Source organism: Neovison vison, chromosome 12 (assembly GCF_020171115.1).
Source record: "Neovison vison isolate M4711 chromosome 12, ASM_NN_V1, whole genome shotgun sequence".
NCBI classification, from domain to species: domain Eukaryota; kingdom Metazoa; phylum Chordata; class Mammalia; order Carnivora; family Mustelidae; genus Neogale; species Neogale vison.
This window is the reverse complement of record NC_058102.1, coordinates 147,099,744-147,116,631: the sequence shown is the minus strand read 5'-3', so window position 1 is coordinate 147,116,631 and position 16,888 is coordinate 147,099,744. Positions and strand designations below refer to the sequence as shown.

Sequence of the window (16,888 nt, the reverse complement as noted above, 5' to 3'; positions counted from 1 at the left end):
CTCGGCCTTTGGAGCTGGGGATTCGCGGGGGGCAGTGGGGGTCGTCACGTCGAAGTTTACCCAGCTTCCCCTCCCCTCCCCCTTCTCTGTGCGTCACCCATGGGTCCCCCTCGGGTCTCTGTGTCCTTCACATTTGTCTCTGTTGAGACAAATGGCAGGATTTCTTCCTTTTTTGTGGCTGAATAAAATCCCCTTGTTTATGTAGAAGTCACGTCTTCATCCGCGTGTCCGCAGACAGCCGCGGGGGTGGTCCTTGGTCTGGGCTCCCGCCGGGAGCACGGGCGCGCAGAGCCTTCCGGGTGCTGACGTCCCTTCTGCGGGGTGTGCGCCCGTCGGGCGATTGCTGGGCCGTAGGGCGGCTCTGGTTTTAACGTTCTGTGAATGCTCCGTACTGGTTTGCAGAGGGCCGGCTCCAGCTTGCATTCCCAGCAGCAGGGCAGGAGGTTCCCCTTTCTCCACGTCCTCACCGATGCTTGTGTTCTTTTTTTTTTTTTTAAGATTTTATTTATTTATTTGACAGTGAGAAAGGGAACACAGGCAGAGGGAATGGGAGAAGGAGAACCCACTCCCTGCCAGGCAGGGAGCCCGGCGCAGGGCTCGATCCCAGGATTGAGGGGATTCTGACCTGAGCTGAAGGCAGGATCCCAACGACTGAGCCACCCAGGCACCCGGGTTCTGGTTTTTCCCTTGGTGACAGGCCTTTTCGTGGGTGTGCGGTGGGATCCAGTGCTTTAGGTTTGCATTTCCTTGTTGATTAGTAATGTTGAGTGTCTTTTCATGTGCTTTTTGGGCATTCATAAATATTCTTTGGAGAAAGGTCTATTTAAGTTCTTCACACTTTTTGGGCTTTTTTTAAGGATCGATTGATTTATTTTGGGAGAGAGGGCACGTGTGTAAGTGGGGGAGGAGCAGAGGGAGAGAAAGAATCTCACACAGAGCATGATGTGGGCCGGATCCCACAACCCCAAGATCACGATCTGAACTGAGACCAAGAGTTGGACGCTCAACAGGCTGAGCCACCAAGAGCCCTCTTGGCACACTTTTAAGCCAGTGGTGGTGGTGGTTGAGTTAAAGGAGTAAGTTTTTCTCCAGTATTCTGGTTAAACAAAGTTGGCATGAATTTTTTCCTGAATTTTCTGGCATCGGCATGAGCACGTATAGACGTCTGGCAGGTTCTACGTAATCTGTGTTTTCCGGTAGCTTCTCCTCGCTCCATTGCCTGAGAAGGCGGAACAGAATACAGCGGACTAGTTTTCTCGTCTGCTGAGAAGCTGGGTGTGTGCACGTGCACACTTACAGAGGGCTTTCGGCGGGAGGAGCAGTTGGCAGAGACAACTGCCGCCCTCTTGCCTCGCCAGGGTCTCTGGCAGCGGGACCTGTGCTCATTCCGCAGGTGGAGAGGACTTGTGTCTGTCTTCTGAACTTCCCGAGACTTTCTGAACCTGTGCTCTTGACTTGCAGCACTGTGACCTCCGCCGTGTTCACCGTGGGAGATAACGTCGTTTCGGGCAGTGATGACCGCACCGTGAAGGTCTGGGATTTGAGGAATATGAGGTCTCCCATTGCGACAATTCGCACAGACTCTGCTATCAACAGGTGAAGAGAGCTGTTTGTGTGCCTTAAAGGGTGAAGTATAATGCGGTGTCTTGTCCACGTAAGGTCAGCGTTTAGTAGATCCTTGGAGAAGCAGCAGAGGCTTCTGGGGGAGTGAGTTTTGGGGGGTAAGATTTTTTATTGATCCTCTGCTGCACATTTAGTTTCTCTGTTTTGCTGAAACTCACGTATAAAATCAGGCTGGTGCAGTGAGCTTCGTGGGCTAAGAGTGGGCCGCCCGTAGGGCAGCGTCCGAGCCGCTGGGAGCGTGAGGAACGCGGGCTCTGCCCTGACGCCGCTGACGGCTGACACCTGCGGTTCGCTCGCGTGTTCTGCTGGGCAACGGGAAGGTGTAGAGGCTCCTACTGCGTGATGCCCTGTGAACTCAGACTCGCGCGCGGTCCCCACTTCGCACGTAACGCACTTTTATCTCTTCCTCGCAGGATCAATGTGTGCGTCGGCCAAAAAATCATCGCCCTGCCGCACGACAACCGGCAAGTGAGACTGTTCGACCTGTCAGGGGTGAGGCTGGCGCGGCTCCCCCGCAGCAGCCGGCAGGTAAGTGCGCTCCTGCTCCGCGGGCACACACAGCTGTGGGGACAGCTTGGGGTCTGCGTCCCAGGTCACCACTGACAGGAGCAGGCTGTGAGCCCCACATCGTTCAGTTGTTTAAGACAGGAGAAGCTCATTTTAATAGTACATTTAATTTATGCTCATAGGATCGAGATGATACAATTTTAATTATAATCAGTATAACAGTATTAGAGTTTTTGCATTCTTGTTTTCCTGTTGTCGTTGCATGCTAGGTTTTCATTGGAAATACTTGGTCTGTGTTTAGAGCTCATAAAATTTAAAGCTGAAACTGTTTCCCAAGACCTCAGCTGAGAGAGTCAGGTGTTTTACAAACGTCCATGAGGTCGTGCACTCCACACCTCACGCTCTGGTTTGCGGAGCTGTGGGCACGTGTGTGGTAGTGGTTTCCACGTTGGGCAGCGGACGGGTCTTGGCAGGTGAAAGTGTGCGTCCAGGAAGGCGTCCGACGAGGAGCAGGGCGTGGCGTCGCCCTGTGCTGAGAACTGGCTGGCACCCGTAGCCCCGGCTCGCATGCACCTGCTGCTGGGGGTCTCTGAGGGCCCCTGGGCCTCTGCGCATGGACATTCCTGGGCAGTTGGAAGTCAGGGGAGAGGCTGAGAGTGTGTGACGTGACGGGCTCCTTCCGTGGGGAATGGAGGCCCCCCCAACTGAGCAGTGTCCTTGCAAGCTCAGGGCTTAAGTGACCCCACCCCTGGCCCCTCTCCTTTCTTCCTCTCATGTTTTCTGTATGTCATCGTGACACACAGCTGTGTGGGCGAGCCAGGACCTTTGTGCGTTCCCTGAGCCTGCCGTCGGCATGTCTGTGCCCCCAGTGCCTGCCACCCTTGCTGCCCGACAGCCGCGGCTCTGCCCACCTTGGAGCGGATGCATGTTTCCTTTCAGCGCACGGCCTCCCGGATGGTGTGCGACCCTCAGGCCGGCCGTGCGCGGGGCGAGGCTTCAGGAGCGCTTGCGTGACGGTGCTCTCGGGACGACCGTGGGGCTCTGCTGTCAGCGGGGCAGCACCTTCCTTCTGAGTGGCGCCAGCTTCTTGGGAGGCTCATGCCCTGAAGACAGGACCGTTTGGTCTGCTCCCCCCTTTCAGGGTTGGGATGCGGATTGTTGAAGTGGGTTATCGAACTTCTGAGTTATGTGATCGAAAAGTGCTCAGGAATTAGAGGACCTGATAAGACCTTCACACACGCTCACAAAGGGCGTTTTTCACGCACGGTGCCTTCCGAGGGTCCCTGGTGCTGCGCACGCAGCGTCGCTCGCACGGTGGCTTCTCCTGCTGCTGTGCCCGTGTGTGCCCAATGTCGCTGTGCGGCCCGCGAGGGCTGTCCCTGAAACACAGCACGGTGCTGGGAGCGTGTGACTTCACTCTCTGGCGAGGTCCTCTGCAAGGAAGCAGGAGTTCTCGGAGGTGCTCGGGCACGAATTCCCTGGAGGTCGTTTCAGCCTTGTTGCAGCCGTAGAATTGTTTGTGCTTGGATTTATTCCCTTTTCAGGCGGCGTGTTAAACGGAGCTGTTTTTTAAGATTAGCGAGTGACATTTCCGGTCACTCCGAGCCGTACAGGCCTCTTCGGATGCACGGATGCGCTTTACCAGCGGAGAGCCCCGGGCTCGCGCTCCCGGCCCCCTTCGGCTGATGGATTTTACGAAGAGGAAACCGCAGCCCTTCCTGGGACCTGGTAGCGAGAGGGAGGAAGGTGGCCAGCGGTGTAGACTTGTCTTACTTTGGGCAGAGCGTGTGGGGCGTTTCCCACAAGTGCGGTTCTGGCGAGGTGAGCGCGGGAGCGCTGGGCGGCCCGAGCGGGGGCTCCGCGTGCGGCGTGCGGGGCTCACGGCGAGGACGCGGCGTCCCGGATGGGCGTGCAGCGCTGAACTGTGACGCTGGGCGGGCGCGGGGCGTTTCCAGGACACACGTGCCCACAGAGCCCCTGGGGATGCATGCCCCACGCGTGTCTGTGTGCGCTCAGGCGTCCCGCGGGGGATGGGAGGCCGGGCTCGAAACCCGAGTTGGCTTCCGACCCTGTCATGGGCGAGCGGCTCGTGCACACCGTTGTTCTGGGCGCCGCGGGGTCTCGTCCCCGCGCCCCTCACTAAGCCCCTGCTCTCAGGCTTTCACGCGAATGCCTCGAGCTGACGGGGCACCGTCTGCCGGTTCCTGTGCGGACTCTGGGGTTCCTGCCGCTTCACGGGTGCAAGCGCTCTTCTCCTTCGGCTCTTAACGAAGACGGGGCGTGGAGGTGGCCTCGGAGCCCTTTGTCGTGTGCCCTTGTGCCTGTGGTGCCTTTCCTCTGGGGCCTGTCGTGGGTCTCGCGTGTGGATAGCGCTGTTCACACGGGAAGGTTTCGCGGAGGGAACTTTGTGTCGTCGTGTGTTACTGGTACCAAGTATATCTTCCTGGTCCCTCATACCCGAGGCAGCTGTTTGTTCAAGTGGTCTTTGCGGTCTTTAAATGAGTGTCATTTCATGTGCTCCCAGATCTCATCCGGCCCCGTTACACTTCAGACGCGTCCTTTATCCTTTGTTCCCCTGAGCCGAGTCTCTGTCATCTAAGGAATCCCAGCACGCTGTAGGTCTGAGTTTCACTGACTCCGTCCTGTTCTGACGTCACTGTCCCTGTCCCCGTTCCCTGACGGCACATGTGCCGTGTTTTTGGCTCATTCCGTCTGGTGCTGCCCGTTGAGTTTTTTCTTCCAGTTCAGTCACGTGGAGCGGTGTGGTGGTGCATTTGGCTGAGGCCTCATAGCACGTGTGCCTCGGGAGTCACCCACTAATTCTGGTTTGTGTGGTTGGACACAGGGCCACAGGAGAATGGTGTGCTGCTCGGCGTGGAGCGAGGATCACCCCACGTGCAATCTGTTCACCTGCGGGTTTGACAGGCAAGCCATCGGCTGGAACATCAACATCCCTGCGCTGTTGCAAGAGAAATAAGGTCGCCGGCGTCCTTAGCGGCGCCGTTCCCCGTGGACCTGTGGACTGGTGCCGCTTTTCTCATACTCGCCGAGCCCTTTTTGTGAGAGTTGCACCCCGGAAAGGGTGGTTTGTGTGTTCTTTTCTCATTGTATCGAGCTTGCATGAAATGTACAGCAAAATGTGTGGTCCCATGTCTTATTTTCGTCCTGTGTGTGTGTTGGCACCCTCTGGTCCGTGGACATGAAGCCCCCTTCCCTGTAGCACGTCGTGTGTGGTGAGTTCCTGGCGTCTGATGGATGACCCGAGGGCATTACGTTTGTGTGAGTTCAGTGTGAACCTGGGGACTTATTGGGAGGCGGAAGCAGCCTGTGGCGTTGCTGGAGTCGTCATACGGATCTGCCTCGTACCGGGAAGGTCACGGAGCGACATCGGCGTTGGCTGGCGATCGGCAGGTGTGATGGGAGATTTCATGTTTACCTCTGTCTGAGGGTTTAGCGTGTGCTGTGCTGTATAACTCAGCTCAACTCTGTATTCTGGCATAGTTGTGTAAAATCAACCTGGAATTGAGAAGTTCACAAAAACAGAATGCCGATTTTGTAACATTTGGAAAGTTTTTTTGAAAACAAAAAGTTTCTGCTCTTTTTATAGAAAATCATTTCAATCTCCTGAGGTCTCATATTAGCAAATTCAAAAACAGGATGATTCTAATCACTGATTTCAGATATTAAGCAAAATTTAAAGCACTTTAGTTTATAGCTATGGTTATAAATAGTTTTTAGAAGTTTCAAATGACTTATCCAGTGAATGTGACTTGAGCTTTTAAAGAAGGCCCTGCCTACTACCTGAAAACAAAATCTTATTTATTTTCTACACTTTGGTTTGCATATTTCTAAATGGGTTCACTTCCTCAGTGGTGTTTGAGAGCCAACAATGCAAATAAATGAGTACTACCTCAGAATCACTGTATTTGGGAATGTGGGGTCTCACTGTTGCCCAGCTGCAGCACTTTCCACTTAGAGCTGGAATGCCGCACTCAGTCCAGAGGGCAGGAAAGACAGTCCGAGCAGACGTATCCTGAGGACGAAAGCTCTCCCGTTAGCCGGCAAGGCGGTAGCGGAAACCCCGTTGCACGGGGTACACGCTGCTCCTGTTCCGGCAGCCGGGGCCCCTCTCCGCGCCGGTCCTCCCGCTGCCTGGGCGAGCCTGTCACTCTTGCTGTCTTTGGAGTTACTGTGCTTTGGTGTTTGTGAGTTCATGTTTCCTGCTCAGTGGCAGTTTTGATCAAGAGCCATCTCCGTGTACTGCCCTCCTCTTTCTAATACTTCGAATGTGTCCACTTGGAGAGGCACAGAGGGTAACGATGACCATGATCACGGGTGTCCCCTGCCTCCTAGTGGTGGCCACGGTGGAGTGCCGTTTGGCGAGGGGTGGCGGCAGAGCGTGCGGGCCGCCCTCGGTCCTGCCTGAACCCGCCTCTCGAGGCTCCTTTGGCTCAGGTCCCGTGTGCGGTGGCTCATCCGAGGTGCTTCAGCCCTGAATTACCTGGAACGATTCTGAAATGACTTACGTCTGGAAGGGAAGAAGGGTCAGGGGAAAACCCGTCAGGACGTAGTTAGAGCTGAGGCTGCCGACTGCAGGACAGACGACCGGTGCTTCAGAATGGCTTTCTTCCCAAAGCCTGGCACCTCTGCGCACCACTCCGGAGAACTTGGGCCGGAGCGTCCGCGGCCAGCCCCTGCCGACCCGAGCACACCATGCCCCTGCCGGCAGAGCGCTGTTGACCTTGGGATGCTAAGCTGTGCATCCACATTCTTGGGCTCCTGTTGTGTTTTAATTTGAATGTCTGGGTGTTTTAGAATCGTCGTTAGGAACATTGAAAAATGTGTACAGACACAGTGAAATCAAGCTTAAGAACCAGATCTCTGCCAGACTAAAAAATTTGGAGCTTTTAATTCAATATATCTGGTGGCTATTCAGTTCTCCACGGACTAGTGCCCTCTGCGTCTGGCAGCTGCTCACCTTCTCGCTGGCAGGAGGGGCCGGCCGCCTCCCCCTCACCAGGCTCCACGGGGGCACGGGCCCCCTGCTGTTGGCATGGGCTCTCAGGAGTAGGACGCCCTCCCGCCGACTGCCGTGTCGTCCTCGGACGCAGTTCCCTTCAGCTGCTGCTGGGGACTCGGTGGTGTTTTTAGGAGTCACGGAGATTTGGGATAGGGTGTGCACGTGGGTGCATGAATGCGTGTGTGTGGGTGTGAATGTGTGAGTCTGTGCATGTACGCACCTGTGTGGCTGAACTAAGTCATGTGGTCGGCCACACCTGATCTCATCTGCAGTGTGTTTGGAAATGAGAGTGGTTTTGTCCTGTGTGCTCACATGTCCAGGATTTCATTTAATAAAGGAAGGAAATGTGTGGTTATTGGAAAATGTGTATGGATAGAGGATTTCATAAGATCTATATTGTTGGGCAAAACAGCATTCTTCCTCAGCCACTGCGCATTGGTTGCTGGAGAGACAAAAATTCTGTACATATTTTGGAATTTGAAGAATCCTATTTACATCATTTGTTGCTTTTAAATCTGTGAAAACCGAATTTCTTTAAAGTATGCATTTATAAGTGTTGTGTAGAAGCAAGTGTTTTTTTATTGTGTTGATGTAATTGTTTTTAAGTGTTGACTGTCTTCATTGCCAGTATGAAATTCATTAAAAATCCACGTTCTTTAATCACTGTTGTAAAAGTTTTATTTTATTAGGACTCTTTTCTTTATTATTTTACTTACTTTTTAAAATGTTCTGCTTTGATGGAATAACGTTAACGGCTGTTAAACACCCTAGGAATGTAGAATCGTATCATAGTACTGCCCACTTGAAAAACTTTTAACTTTGGACCTAACAGATCGGTTGTGTTCTATTTCCTGTCTGTCTCTTAGGCTGACGTGAGGCGACATGTAATTACGCTTCTCCGTTGCAGCATCTCCGCCCCGACGGTTTCTGGAGGGAGTTAGTAATTTGATAGAATGCAAGTGCTCGTCCAGGTTCCTCCGAGGTTCCTAAGATGCGTGTCCTGTCCTTACCCCAGTTAAGCTTGTTTGAACGTATTAAAAAATTACAGGGGCAGGAAGTAGGCCGCGTTCCTCCCCTGTGGGAGAATCTGGATTGTCGGTGGCTGCTGGCTCATGCGTTCTCGCCTGGGAAGGGTGAGCGGAGCGCCGTGGCGGGCGCTGGGGACCTCAGGAGCGGTTTGTACGCGGCTCGCTGGAGCGCCCGCTTCAGACCGGTAGGGCTTTATTCAGTCTCCAGAAGGCGGACATTCACTGATAGTATCTTTCTTACCTTGGTCTTCAGAAACGTGATTATTGTCCACATTTCACAGTGACATTTTCAGTTACATTTAAAAGTTCATCTGTTAGTATAAGGAATCATGAAGGCAGGGCTCCTGGCTGGCTCCGTTGGAAGAGCGTGCGCTTTTGGTCTCAGGATCATGCGCTCGAGCCCATGTTGGATGTAGAGATTTCTTAAGTAAATATTTAAAAAAAAAAAGTCACAAAGGCAAAACTTTGGTATAATTTCATTAGAACGCCGCCAAAATGTGTCTCGCTTACTATGGCATAGATTTTCTGGTTTCCCTCAACCAGTCAGTAGTGAGATCAGTTCAGTACTTGGGAACACCTCCATCGTTACATGCAGCGTGCGGTCCGTGTGCTGGTGGGAAGGCGCTGGGAAGGAAATCCCATGGGAGTGTTGAGTATTTGAAACTCATTTTATGAAAACATTTTAAAGCAGCCTTTGGTCTAAATGAAGCCAAGATTAGGCACCTCTCAAGCTCTGAGAGCCCGTGTGAAGCCCAGGTGGTGCCTGCGGGCGTTGTGGGCCCGGGAGGCACCTGTGAAGGGGGAGGCTGAACCGGGCCGGAAGGTTGACGGAGGTGTCCGGAAACAAGGAGACCTCCTCTCTGGCACCGGGCACTGCGTCCCCGCACGGCCAGCGGTGCCATCCCCGCACCGGGCACTGCATCCCCGTACCGTGCTCCACCGAGCCCTGCCTTGAAAGTTTTGGAACCAGAGCAAAGTTTGCATCTCTCTAGTCGCTTTGCTGAGCTCCAGTGCCAGGAAGAAGACGCCAGATTGATGAGCTCATATTGATGAGGGTTGCGAAGGAGGATGGTTTTCACCGGGACGCCTTCTCTAACCTCCCTTCCTGACGTGCCGTGGGAAGAACAATCCAGAGGAGTGCTTTCGAAATGGGCAAAATACCGGCATATAGCAAAATACTAGTATAGCAACGTCTGGAGAGTAGTGGTTTCAATTTATATTTTCGTCTAGCTGGCGAATTACGATTTTAACTTTTTGTCTTTATTAAATAGAGTAAAATTTCAAGGGTGACCACAAAGGGGAAAAAAAACTTAGAAAAGATAGAAAAAGTGGTTACTGTGGGAGCTGGGAAGTGTAACTGGAGCAGGTAATTTTTTAGTGTTTTTTTCTGTAGGTTGAAAATTGTAGACCATCCAATTAGATCACCCAGTATTTGAAAGGTTCCCACTTTATGCAAACAACAGAAACATAAAAGGCACGTTGTGGGGAAAATCTGATGAAAATAAAGGGACTTGAAATCATCCATGGAAGTACTTAAAACTTGAACAAAGAAATTAAAAAAGACAAAATGAGAGACCACCATGCGTTAATAGGAAGAGGCAGTATTGTGAGAATGTCAGTTTTCCCCATATTGAAGTAGATTTGATGCTTTCCAGTGCAAATCACCCCAGAGTTTTTGTGGACTTGGACATCTGATTTTTAAATTTATTTGTGGCAAAGCCCAGGGTTGATGAGATACTGAGAAAACAGGAGGAGGGAAGGGAGAAGAAAGCAGAGTTTCCCTTAAGCCCGGCAGGGCTGTAGCAGGTAGAATGTGGGATTGGCACCAGGATGGAGGGATTGACCCGTGAAGTTAGAGATCAGGTTGGTTCAAACATCTGTAGAAGCGTGAAGTATTTCAGCTTAAGAGCCATGAGTCTGGGAAGAAAGTGGCCTGTGTAATTAATGGTTCCAGTGTTACTAGTTACTCATATGGAACGAGATTACGAATCTGGTCCCTACCTCACACCAAAGACAATTCAGCCTCATATATGGAAGGACAAACGGTAACTCTTAAAAATTAAGAAAATATTTATATTTTCCATTTATTAAACAACTGTCTGAAAATGCATTAACTGTACTAGAACAGATTGATACATTCAACCAGGTTAAGGATGAAGCTTTGTTGCCATGTGGGACGGCTCGGAAGAGACGAAGCGACGGCGCAGGGGACAGTTGCAGCCCGCACAGCCCACCGAGCACTGATGTCCGGGACAGCAGACGCGAAGTCCACGTTGCCAAAGCAGAGCCGGAAACTGGCAGCAGACATGAGCAGGTGTGTCACAGAAGGGAAAACGTGAATAGTCAACAAAGAGGTAAAAGTAGAAATTAAAACAAACAAACAAACCGAAAATGAACTACTGTTTCACAGCTGCTAGATTTGGGAAGCTCTGTCAAGCGCTTACTGTTGGAACTCACGTGTGCCGTTGGTGCGGAGATACGCTAACACAGCACACGGGACAGTGCGGCCTTGTGATCGAACGCACGCGGGCCCCCTTGTTCCCGCGATCGTGAGGGGCCTGCCTGGAACATGGTTTTCTAAGTGCGACGTGAGGAGGCCACGCGCGTCTGTTGCCGTGAAGACTTGGGGCCGCCGACGGAGGGTCCGGTGGGACACGCGAGTCTGCGTCTGGAGCCGGCCCGGGTGTGGTCCTGCTGTCCAGCTGGAGAGCTGCAGGGTGTCTGGACGTGTCCTGGGGCACACGGGAGACCACTGGGCACCATCAACAGGCTGCGGCCTAAATGGTGGTGCACCGGTCCCAGGAGACACAGCCAGGGAGCGGACCAGACAGGACTGTGCGAGTGTGGATCTTGGGCGCGCCGCGTTGAGGGAAGCACCACTCGCACAGAGCACGAGCAAGCAGCCCCGTACACGGTTCGGTCGTGTGTTTTGGACCTTGGGAGTGAAGGCTCCCAGCTCTGCGTGGTGTTCTCTGGGCCAGGCGTGGAGCGCGGGGTGGGAGGTGCTGGCAGGGCCGGGACGAGCGCAGACGGAGCGCAGACCGGCTCCCGAGGGCCGCGGTGGGCGCCGGTCCGTTGCAGCAGCCGCACTTCGGAACTGCGCTGGCTTTACAGCCGTTGCGTTAATGTGCCTTGTCCGGTTAAGGTAGTGAGAAAGGAGCCGTGCGGAGAAGGGGCGCGCGTTGCAGAGGTGGACGCTGGCGTGGTGATGACGGAGGGCACGTGAGTGTGTCTGCCCGTGTCACGGTCCGGCTTCTTACTCGCTTCACATACTAGCTCTCTTTCCACTTGCAAGCATGTAGTTTTATTACTCTACGATGACCGAGTTCTCACTGGGTATGCGCCGTGGGGGAAAGACAAAGCCAATTTTGTTCCAAGATAATGTTCTTGAAAAAATAACTCGCTTAGGAAATTGGAAAAAGGCTGTGTTACACTGTGTCAAAATTGTGTTGTTTTCAAATACATCTTGAAATCCTAACTTTAAAGTGGGAAATGTAATAAGGGTTTCATTTACCAGGTGTGATCATAAAACAATAAAAGGAGCTTTCTTGTGTTGCTCAGAAACGGGGGCTGAAGTAATTTCAGATCCAGGAGACGGTCCAAAAATTGTGCTGTGTAACGGCCACATGCCAGAGTAAGAACGTTTGCTCCCGCTGTCTGTTTTGCAGAAAGCATTTATTTGGTGGATCAGTTTTGGTGTATCTGTTTAAATATATAGTCATCTTTAACAGTGCATGTGCATTACAGACGTTTTCCAGCTCTGAATTAGTTCTCAGTAAATAATAGCATCAGGACAGCTGTGTGGCTCTGTCCAGTGATCAGCGACTCTTGGTTTCAGCTCAGGTCGTGGTCTTGGGGTTGTGAGACGGAGCCCCGGGCTGCCCACTCAGCTCAGGCTCCCAACCGCCTACATAAATAAATAAATGATTTAAGAAAACAATTAAATATCCTGCCGTAAACTTCATTTTTCTTGCAGTGACAGAAGTAACTGTGCATATTCTGTGATCAGTCCCTCTCACATGGAACTAGAGGCAGCTTTCTGCTGCTGTAACTGACGCAGTCCACCCCAAACATGCACCGTGAGAAGGGAGGTAAGTTTTGACGCATTTGTCCAGGAAGCCATCACCACGGTCAGGATAACGCGCTGGTCACCGTCGGCCCAGGCCTGTCTGCAGCTCCTCCCTCCCGCCCCCGTGAGCCCCACCGTCCCTGACCGCCAGGCTGCTTTCTGTCACAAGGGAATGTGCGTTTCCTACAGTCTTACATAAACTCACTTCGGTAGTAGGTGCTGGTTTTGGTCTTCCCCAAAGCTGTTTGAGGTTGAGTCGTGTTCTTACGTGGCTTAGTCCTTTTCATGGCGAGCGTCTCAGCGTGTGGCCGTGTCACATTTATCCGCGTCCCTGCTGGTGGAGACTTGTTTGCTCTCAGTTTCTGGCTATCACGGACGAGGCTGGCGTGGACACTGGCGTGCCAGTCCGGTCTTCTCGGACTCCGTCGTTTGCATCGGCCAGGCGTCTAGGCGTGGGCTCACTCGGCCGCGTGGAGGGCATGTTTTTCTCTGTAAGACACGGCTGTGCCGTTCCCACAGGCGTCCTGCCGGAGACCCCTGGCTTCTGCTCTGACACTCGGAGGAGCTCGGAAGTTCTCTCTTCTTCCTGCACACCGAGAACAAAGGTGCACAGACTGAAGTCAGTGACTCTTCTTAGATGCACTAGAGAGAGGGGAGGGCCAGAGACTCAGGGTGAACAGACTCTGGCGCGTGAGGCAGAGGTGTGTGGCGCGGGAGCCGGTCGGGGGCCTGAGGAGGGGCACTCGGGAGGGCTGAAGGCCCCGGCGCGCAGGCCGCGGGCCCTCCTGGGTTCCTGTGGTGGAGATGGACGAGATCCCCTCCTGTCTGGTCGGGGAGGCGGGGAGGATAGCGGCCACCAGCCGTCTGACACCATAGACACTTCCTCCCCAAGGGGAGGGCCTCGCCAGAGCCATGCCCTGTCCCTAGCAAGGGGAAGGGGCCTGAGAAGTCCTCGGAGGGTGCGGCTCCCTGGACGCGGACGGTCCCGTGTGAGTCACAGCAGCCCGGGACATGGCAGGAGGTGGCTGTGGGTGACACGCCAGAGGCACTGTGGGAAAGGCGGGTGCCCTGGAGGGACAGGTGGGAAACGGGCGCAGAGCGTCTGGAGCAATCCTGGAGGAAAACGCTCAGTGTGAGTGGCTTCCACAGACCCGACCTGGCGGGGAGCGAGACCCTTGGGACAGCGCTCGGGCACGTCGGTAGAGACGTTCCAAGCAGAAAAGCTCGGGGAAGTAGGAGTGAAAGAAGCAGAGCAGAGCATGGGGCAGTGGGTGGGGCCCTGGGAGGGGAGGGAAGGGAGCAGGGGGAAGGCAATTCGAGCGGAGAATCTTCCAGAAGGAACGACACAAACCGAGCCACAGATCAAGTGAGCGAGTGCCGGGAAGTGCAGCCCTTGGCGCGCGGCCGGAGTGCAGGGCGCGGCCCAGCCCAGCTCCGGGCTCTGGGGTGGGTGTCGGGTGAGGGTTCCAGCCCCCTCGGGGTATACAGGTGACTTAAATACGGTCCGGAGAGAGGAGGCAGACGTGCCGGGTGCTCTACGCGAAGACGGATCACTGACCGCGGCACCGAGGCCAGTGACATACCACACGTCGGCTTCGTGAACTTACGTGACAATAAGGCAGGGTCTGGAGGACACTGAGGACAAAGAGCAAAGCCGAGCCGGAGCAGGCGCAGCTCGGCCACAGGAGCCGCGGCCGGAGCCACGGGCAGCGCAGGGGCGGGGACGGCTCGAGGGGACGGAGCCCGGCTCGGATTCCGTGTCTGTGCGAGTGACGGACAAAGACAGTCTTTCTGCTCCCAAAGTGTGCGACGGGGGTGTACACGCGTCCTGCAGCCTGAAGTTTTCCGAATTCACCTGTTTTTTTATAACAGATTTTTAAATAGATTCTGTTGACTTGTCTGCAGAGCGGCCCTGTGGTTCCCTCGTCTTGTCTTGCCGCGCCGGCTGGGGCCCAGCGCGGGGTCGGAGATGCTGGCGGACCCCCCGCCGCGTGTTGTGCGTCGAGAAGACACTCGGCTGTGCCACGAGCTCCGTCGGCGGGATCCGGGGAGCGGTCGTGGGGATGCCCTCTCAGTGCTGTGTTCCTGTACTGATGGAGATAATCTATGGTCTTTCCTTCGTAGTTTGCTGATACGATGCTTTCTGCCGATGGATTTATAGGACGCCAAACCAACCGTGCATTTTTGGGATAAACCCCGTTTTGTCAGTGCACTAATTTGGTATTGCTCTGTTGAGGATTTTGGTGTCCGTACTTACGAGAGATCGTAGTCTGTACCTTGTGTCCCTGGACCGTTGCCTGGTTTTGGCATTCGCGGAATGCGGGCTCATGGGATGAGTTTGGAGGCTTTCTTCTTCAGTTTTCTGGAAGACTGTTTGTAGAGTTGCTATTATTTCTCCCTTACATGAACTTACTGCTAAAGTCACAGCCTGGAGTCGTGTGTGTGTGTGTGTGTGAAGGTTTTTCAGTATAAATTAAGTTATTCAGATAAGAGGTTATTCCTAGCAGTTTTTGCCCGAGTAAGCTTTCATAGTTTGCCTGCCTCCCTCCCTCCCTTCCTTTCTTTCCTTCTTTCTTGGTTTATGTATTTGAGAGAGCTCACAAGCAAGGGGAGCAGCAGGCAGAGGGAGAAGCAGGCTTCCTGCTGAGCAGGGAGCCCGATGCGGGGCTCCATCCCAGGACCCTGGGATCATGACCTGAGCCGAAAGCAGTTGCTTCACTGACGGAGCCCCCCAGGCGTCCCCATAGTTTGCGTTCCAGGCTGCGGGCATGCGGTCAGAACTGGGGGATTTATGCGCATAAAGGTGTCCCTGTTACTCCCTCATCCTTCCGTGTCCCTGGGGTCTGTAAGAGTCATGTTGGCGTTCCCTCCTAGCCTCTGCTGCGATGCTGGTCCCGTGTCTGTGACCGTTCAGTGTGCCGGACTCTAAGATCCGCCAGGAACAGCGGCGTCAGGCCTGCCTCGTGGGGGCTGCCAGGAAACGCTGGCGGGAGGTCGGCGGGTAGGGAGCGGGGCCGCCTGAAGCCGGCACGCCCAGTGCTGTGCGCCCTCCGGGCCCCGCCTTGTGCCCCCACACGGCCGCGCCCTTTGTAGCAGCATCTCTGAAGTGGATCCCACTTGCAAGGTGGGAGCTCCGGCTTCCCACCGAGTGTCCCCCGTTCCTGGCCGCGGCGGGTCACCGTGGCCTGGCGCAGTGTCGCCGTGTCACTGGTGGGGTCGGCCTCGTCTGAGCCGCGGCCCCTCCCACAGGTGAGCGGTCTGCGGCTGGGTGGCGCGGCGCTGCCGGTGTCCCTGGCCGGAGGAGCAGGAGAAGGAGCAGGAGAAGGGCCGGCTCGCCCAGCCACTGCCCTGTCCGGACCCTTGGCCCCGATGGGCTGCCGCGTGGTCCCAGAGTCCGTGGATGAAGGCGCGGATGTTCTGGGGCCGCGTTTCTGCCTGTGCGAGCGGCTCCATATCGGGTCGGTCCTTAGAGAGTGTCCTCTCCACGGCCACGCTGGGCCGTGATCAACTCACGATTTGGAAGAGCGGCGTGGTTCCAGCTGCCCGGTGCCAGCCTCCGGGGCTCTGCCTGGCCGCCCTCACGCTTCTGCTTTACCGTCTCTCGTTCCCTGCGATTCTCTGGAGACGTGTTTCCCAGCCTGCGTCAGCTCTGTCTTCCTCTACAAATGGGACGGACGCTGTTTGTCAAACATGAGTCGGTCACTGCGTGAGCCTCCGTTTCCTTACCTGTGAACTGAGCTTTTGGATTTCCTGCCAGTTTACTATGGCCGTCAGGGTCCCAAGATATGACGCTGTTTGTTCTCAGGGAACTTGCAGTACGGGGAAGGGGATGGGGGAGGTAAGAGATCTCTCCAGATGTCGAAATCCCGAAATCCCGGGTGTCGGGGGAGTGCAGCGGCTGTGGTAGTCCGGAGTTTACCTGAAACCGGAGTCTGTTGAAGGGGCCCCTCGTGGGAGGTTCCTTGGCACGGGCCGGAGCAGCGGGGTCCCGGGAGGCCGTGTGGAGCGCGGCGGTGGCAGGCGCCGTCCGTGGTGCGTTCAGCCACGCGGGAGGGACGGAGCGGCTGCGGGTCACTGACCGTTTCGTGGTTTTCTGAGTCTTGCTGGGGCCTTGTATCACTGCCCGGTCTCACCTGGTCCTGGGGGCCGTTCGGTGCAGGCAGCCTGCGGGCGGCGGGAGGGAGCCCAGCTGAGCGAGGCCGACAGCGCCCGCGTGCAGCGGGACAACCTGCAAACAGACAGAGTGCTGCTGGGTGTCGGCAGCCCGCCCGTCTGGGCTGGTGGCCCCATGAGTGTTCTCTAGTTTGGGTTCTTTCTGTTTTTCTGTCTGAGGTTGACTCAATCCCTTGGAAACACCCTGGTTCCACGGGCACATGTGTCCGAGCGACTGTACCTTGTCCTACACCCGCCCCTTCCCCGCTTAGTCCCGCAGGTTCCGAGCTGCTTGCGCCTTAGGTCCGGGCCCCCAGGAGCGCCGCGCCGCGAGAGGGGGTCCCGTGTGCGATGTTAGCGCCTGGAGGCGTGACGGGGGCATGACTGGCCTGTCAGGGCCGGACTGCTGTTGGCTTTGAGTGACGCCCATCGCCAGCCTTAGGACGGCCGGGAGTGAGCCCCCAGGCTGTCCTGGGCCCGGGTCTCCAG

General features: G+C 55.1%; 1 protein-coding gene across 6 annotated transcripts in view; it reads left to right on the top strand.

Annotated features, from left to right (window-relative positions):
- WDR37 (WD repeat domain 37) overlaps positions 1–7,810 on the top strand; it is a 47,448-nt gene extending 39,638 nt beyond the window's left edge. For all 6 annotated transcript variants that reach the window (XM_044228562.1, XM_044228559.1, XM_044228561.1 and 3 more), the window contains 3 exons: positions 1,462–1,596; positions 2,037–2,151; positions 4,976–7,810. In XM_044228562.1, the coding sequence (XP_044084497.1) occupies positions 1,462–1,596; positions 2,037–2,151; positions 4,976–5,107 (382 nt within the window). In that variant the 3' untranslated portion in view covers positions 5,108–7,810. The remainder of the gene's footprint in view (positions 1–1,461; positions 1,597–2,036; positions 2,152–4,975) is intronic.
- The last annotated feature ends 9,078 nt before the right edge of the window (positions 7,811–16,888 follow it).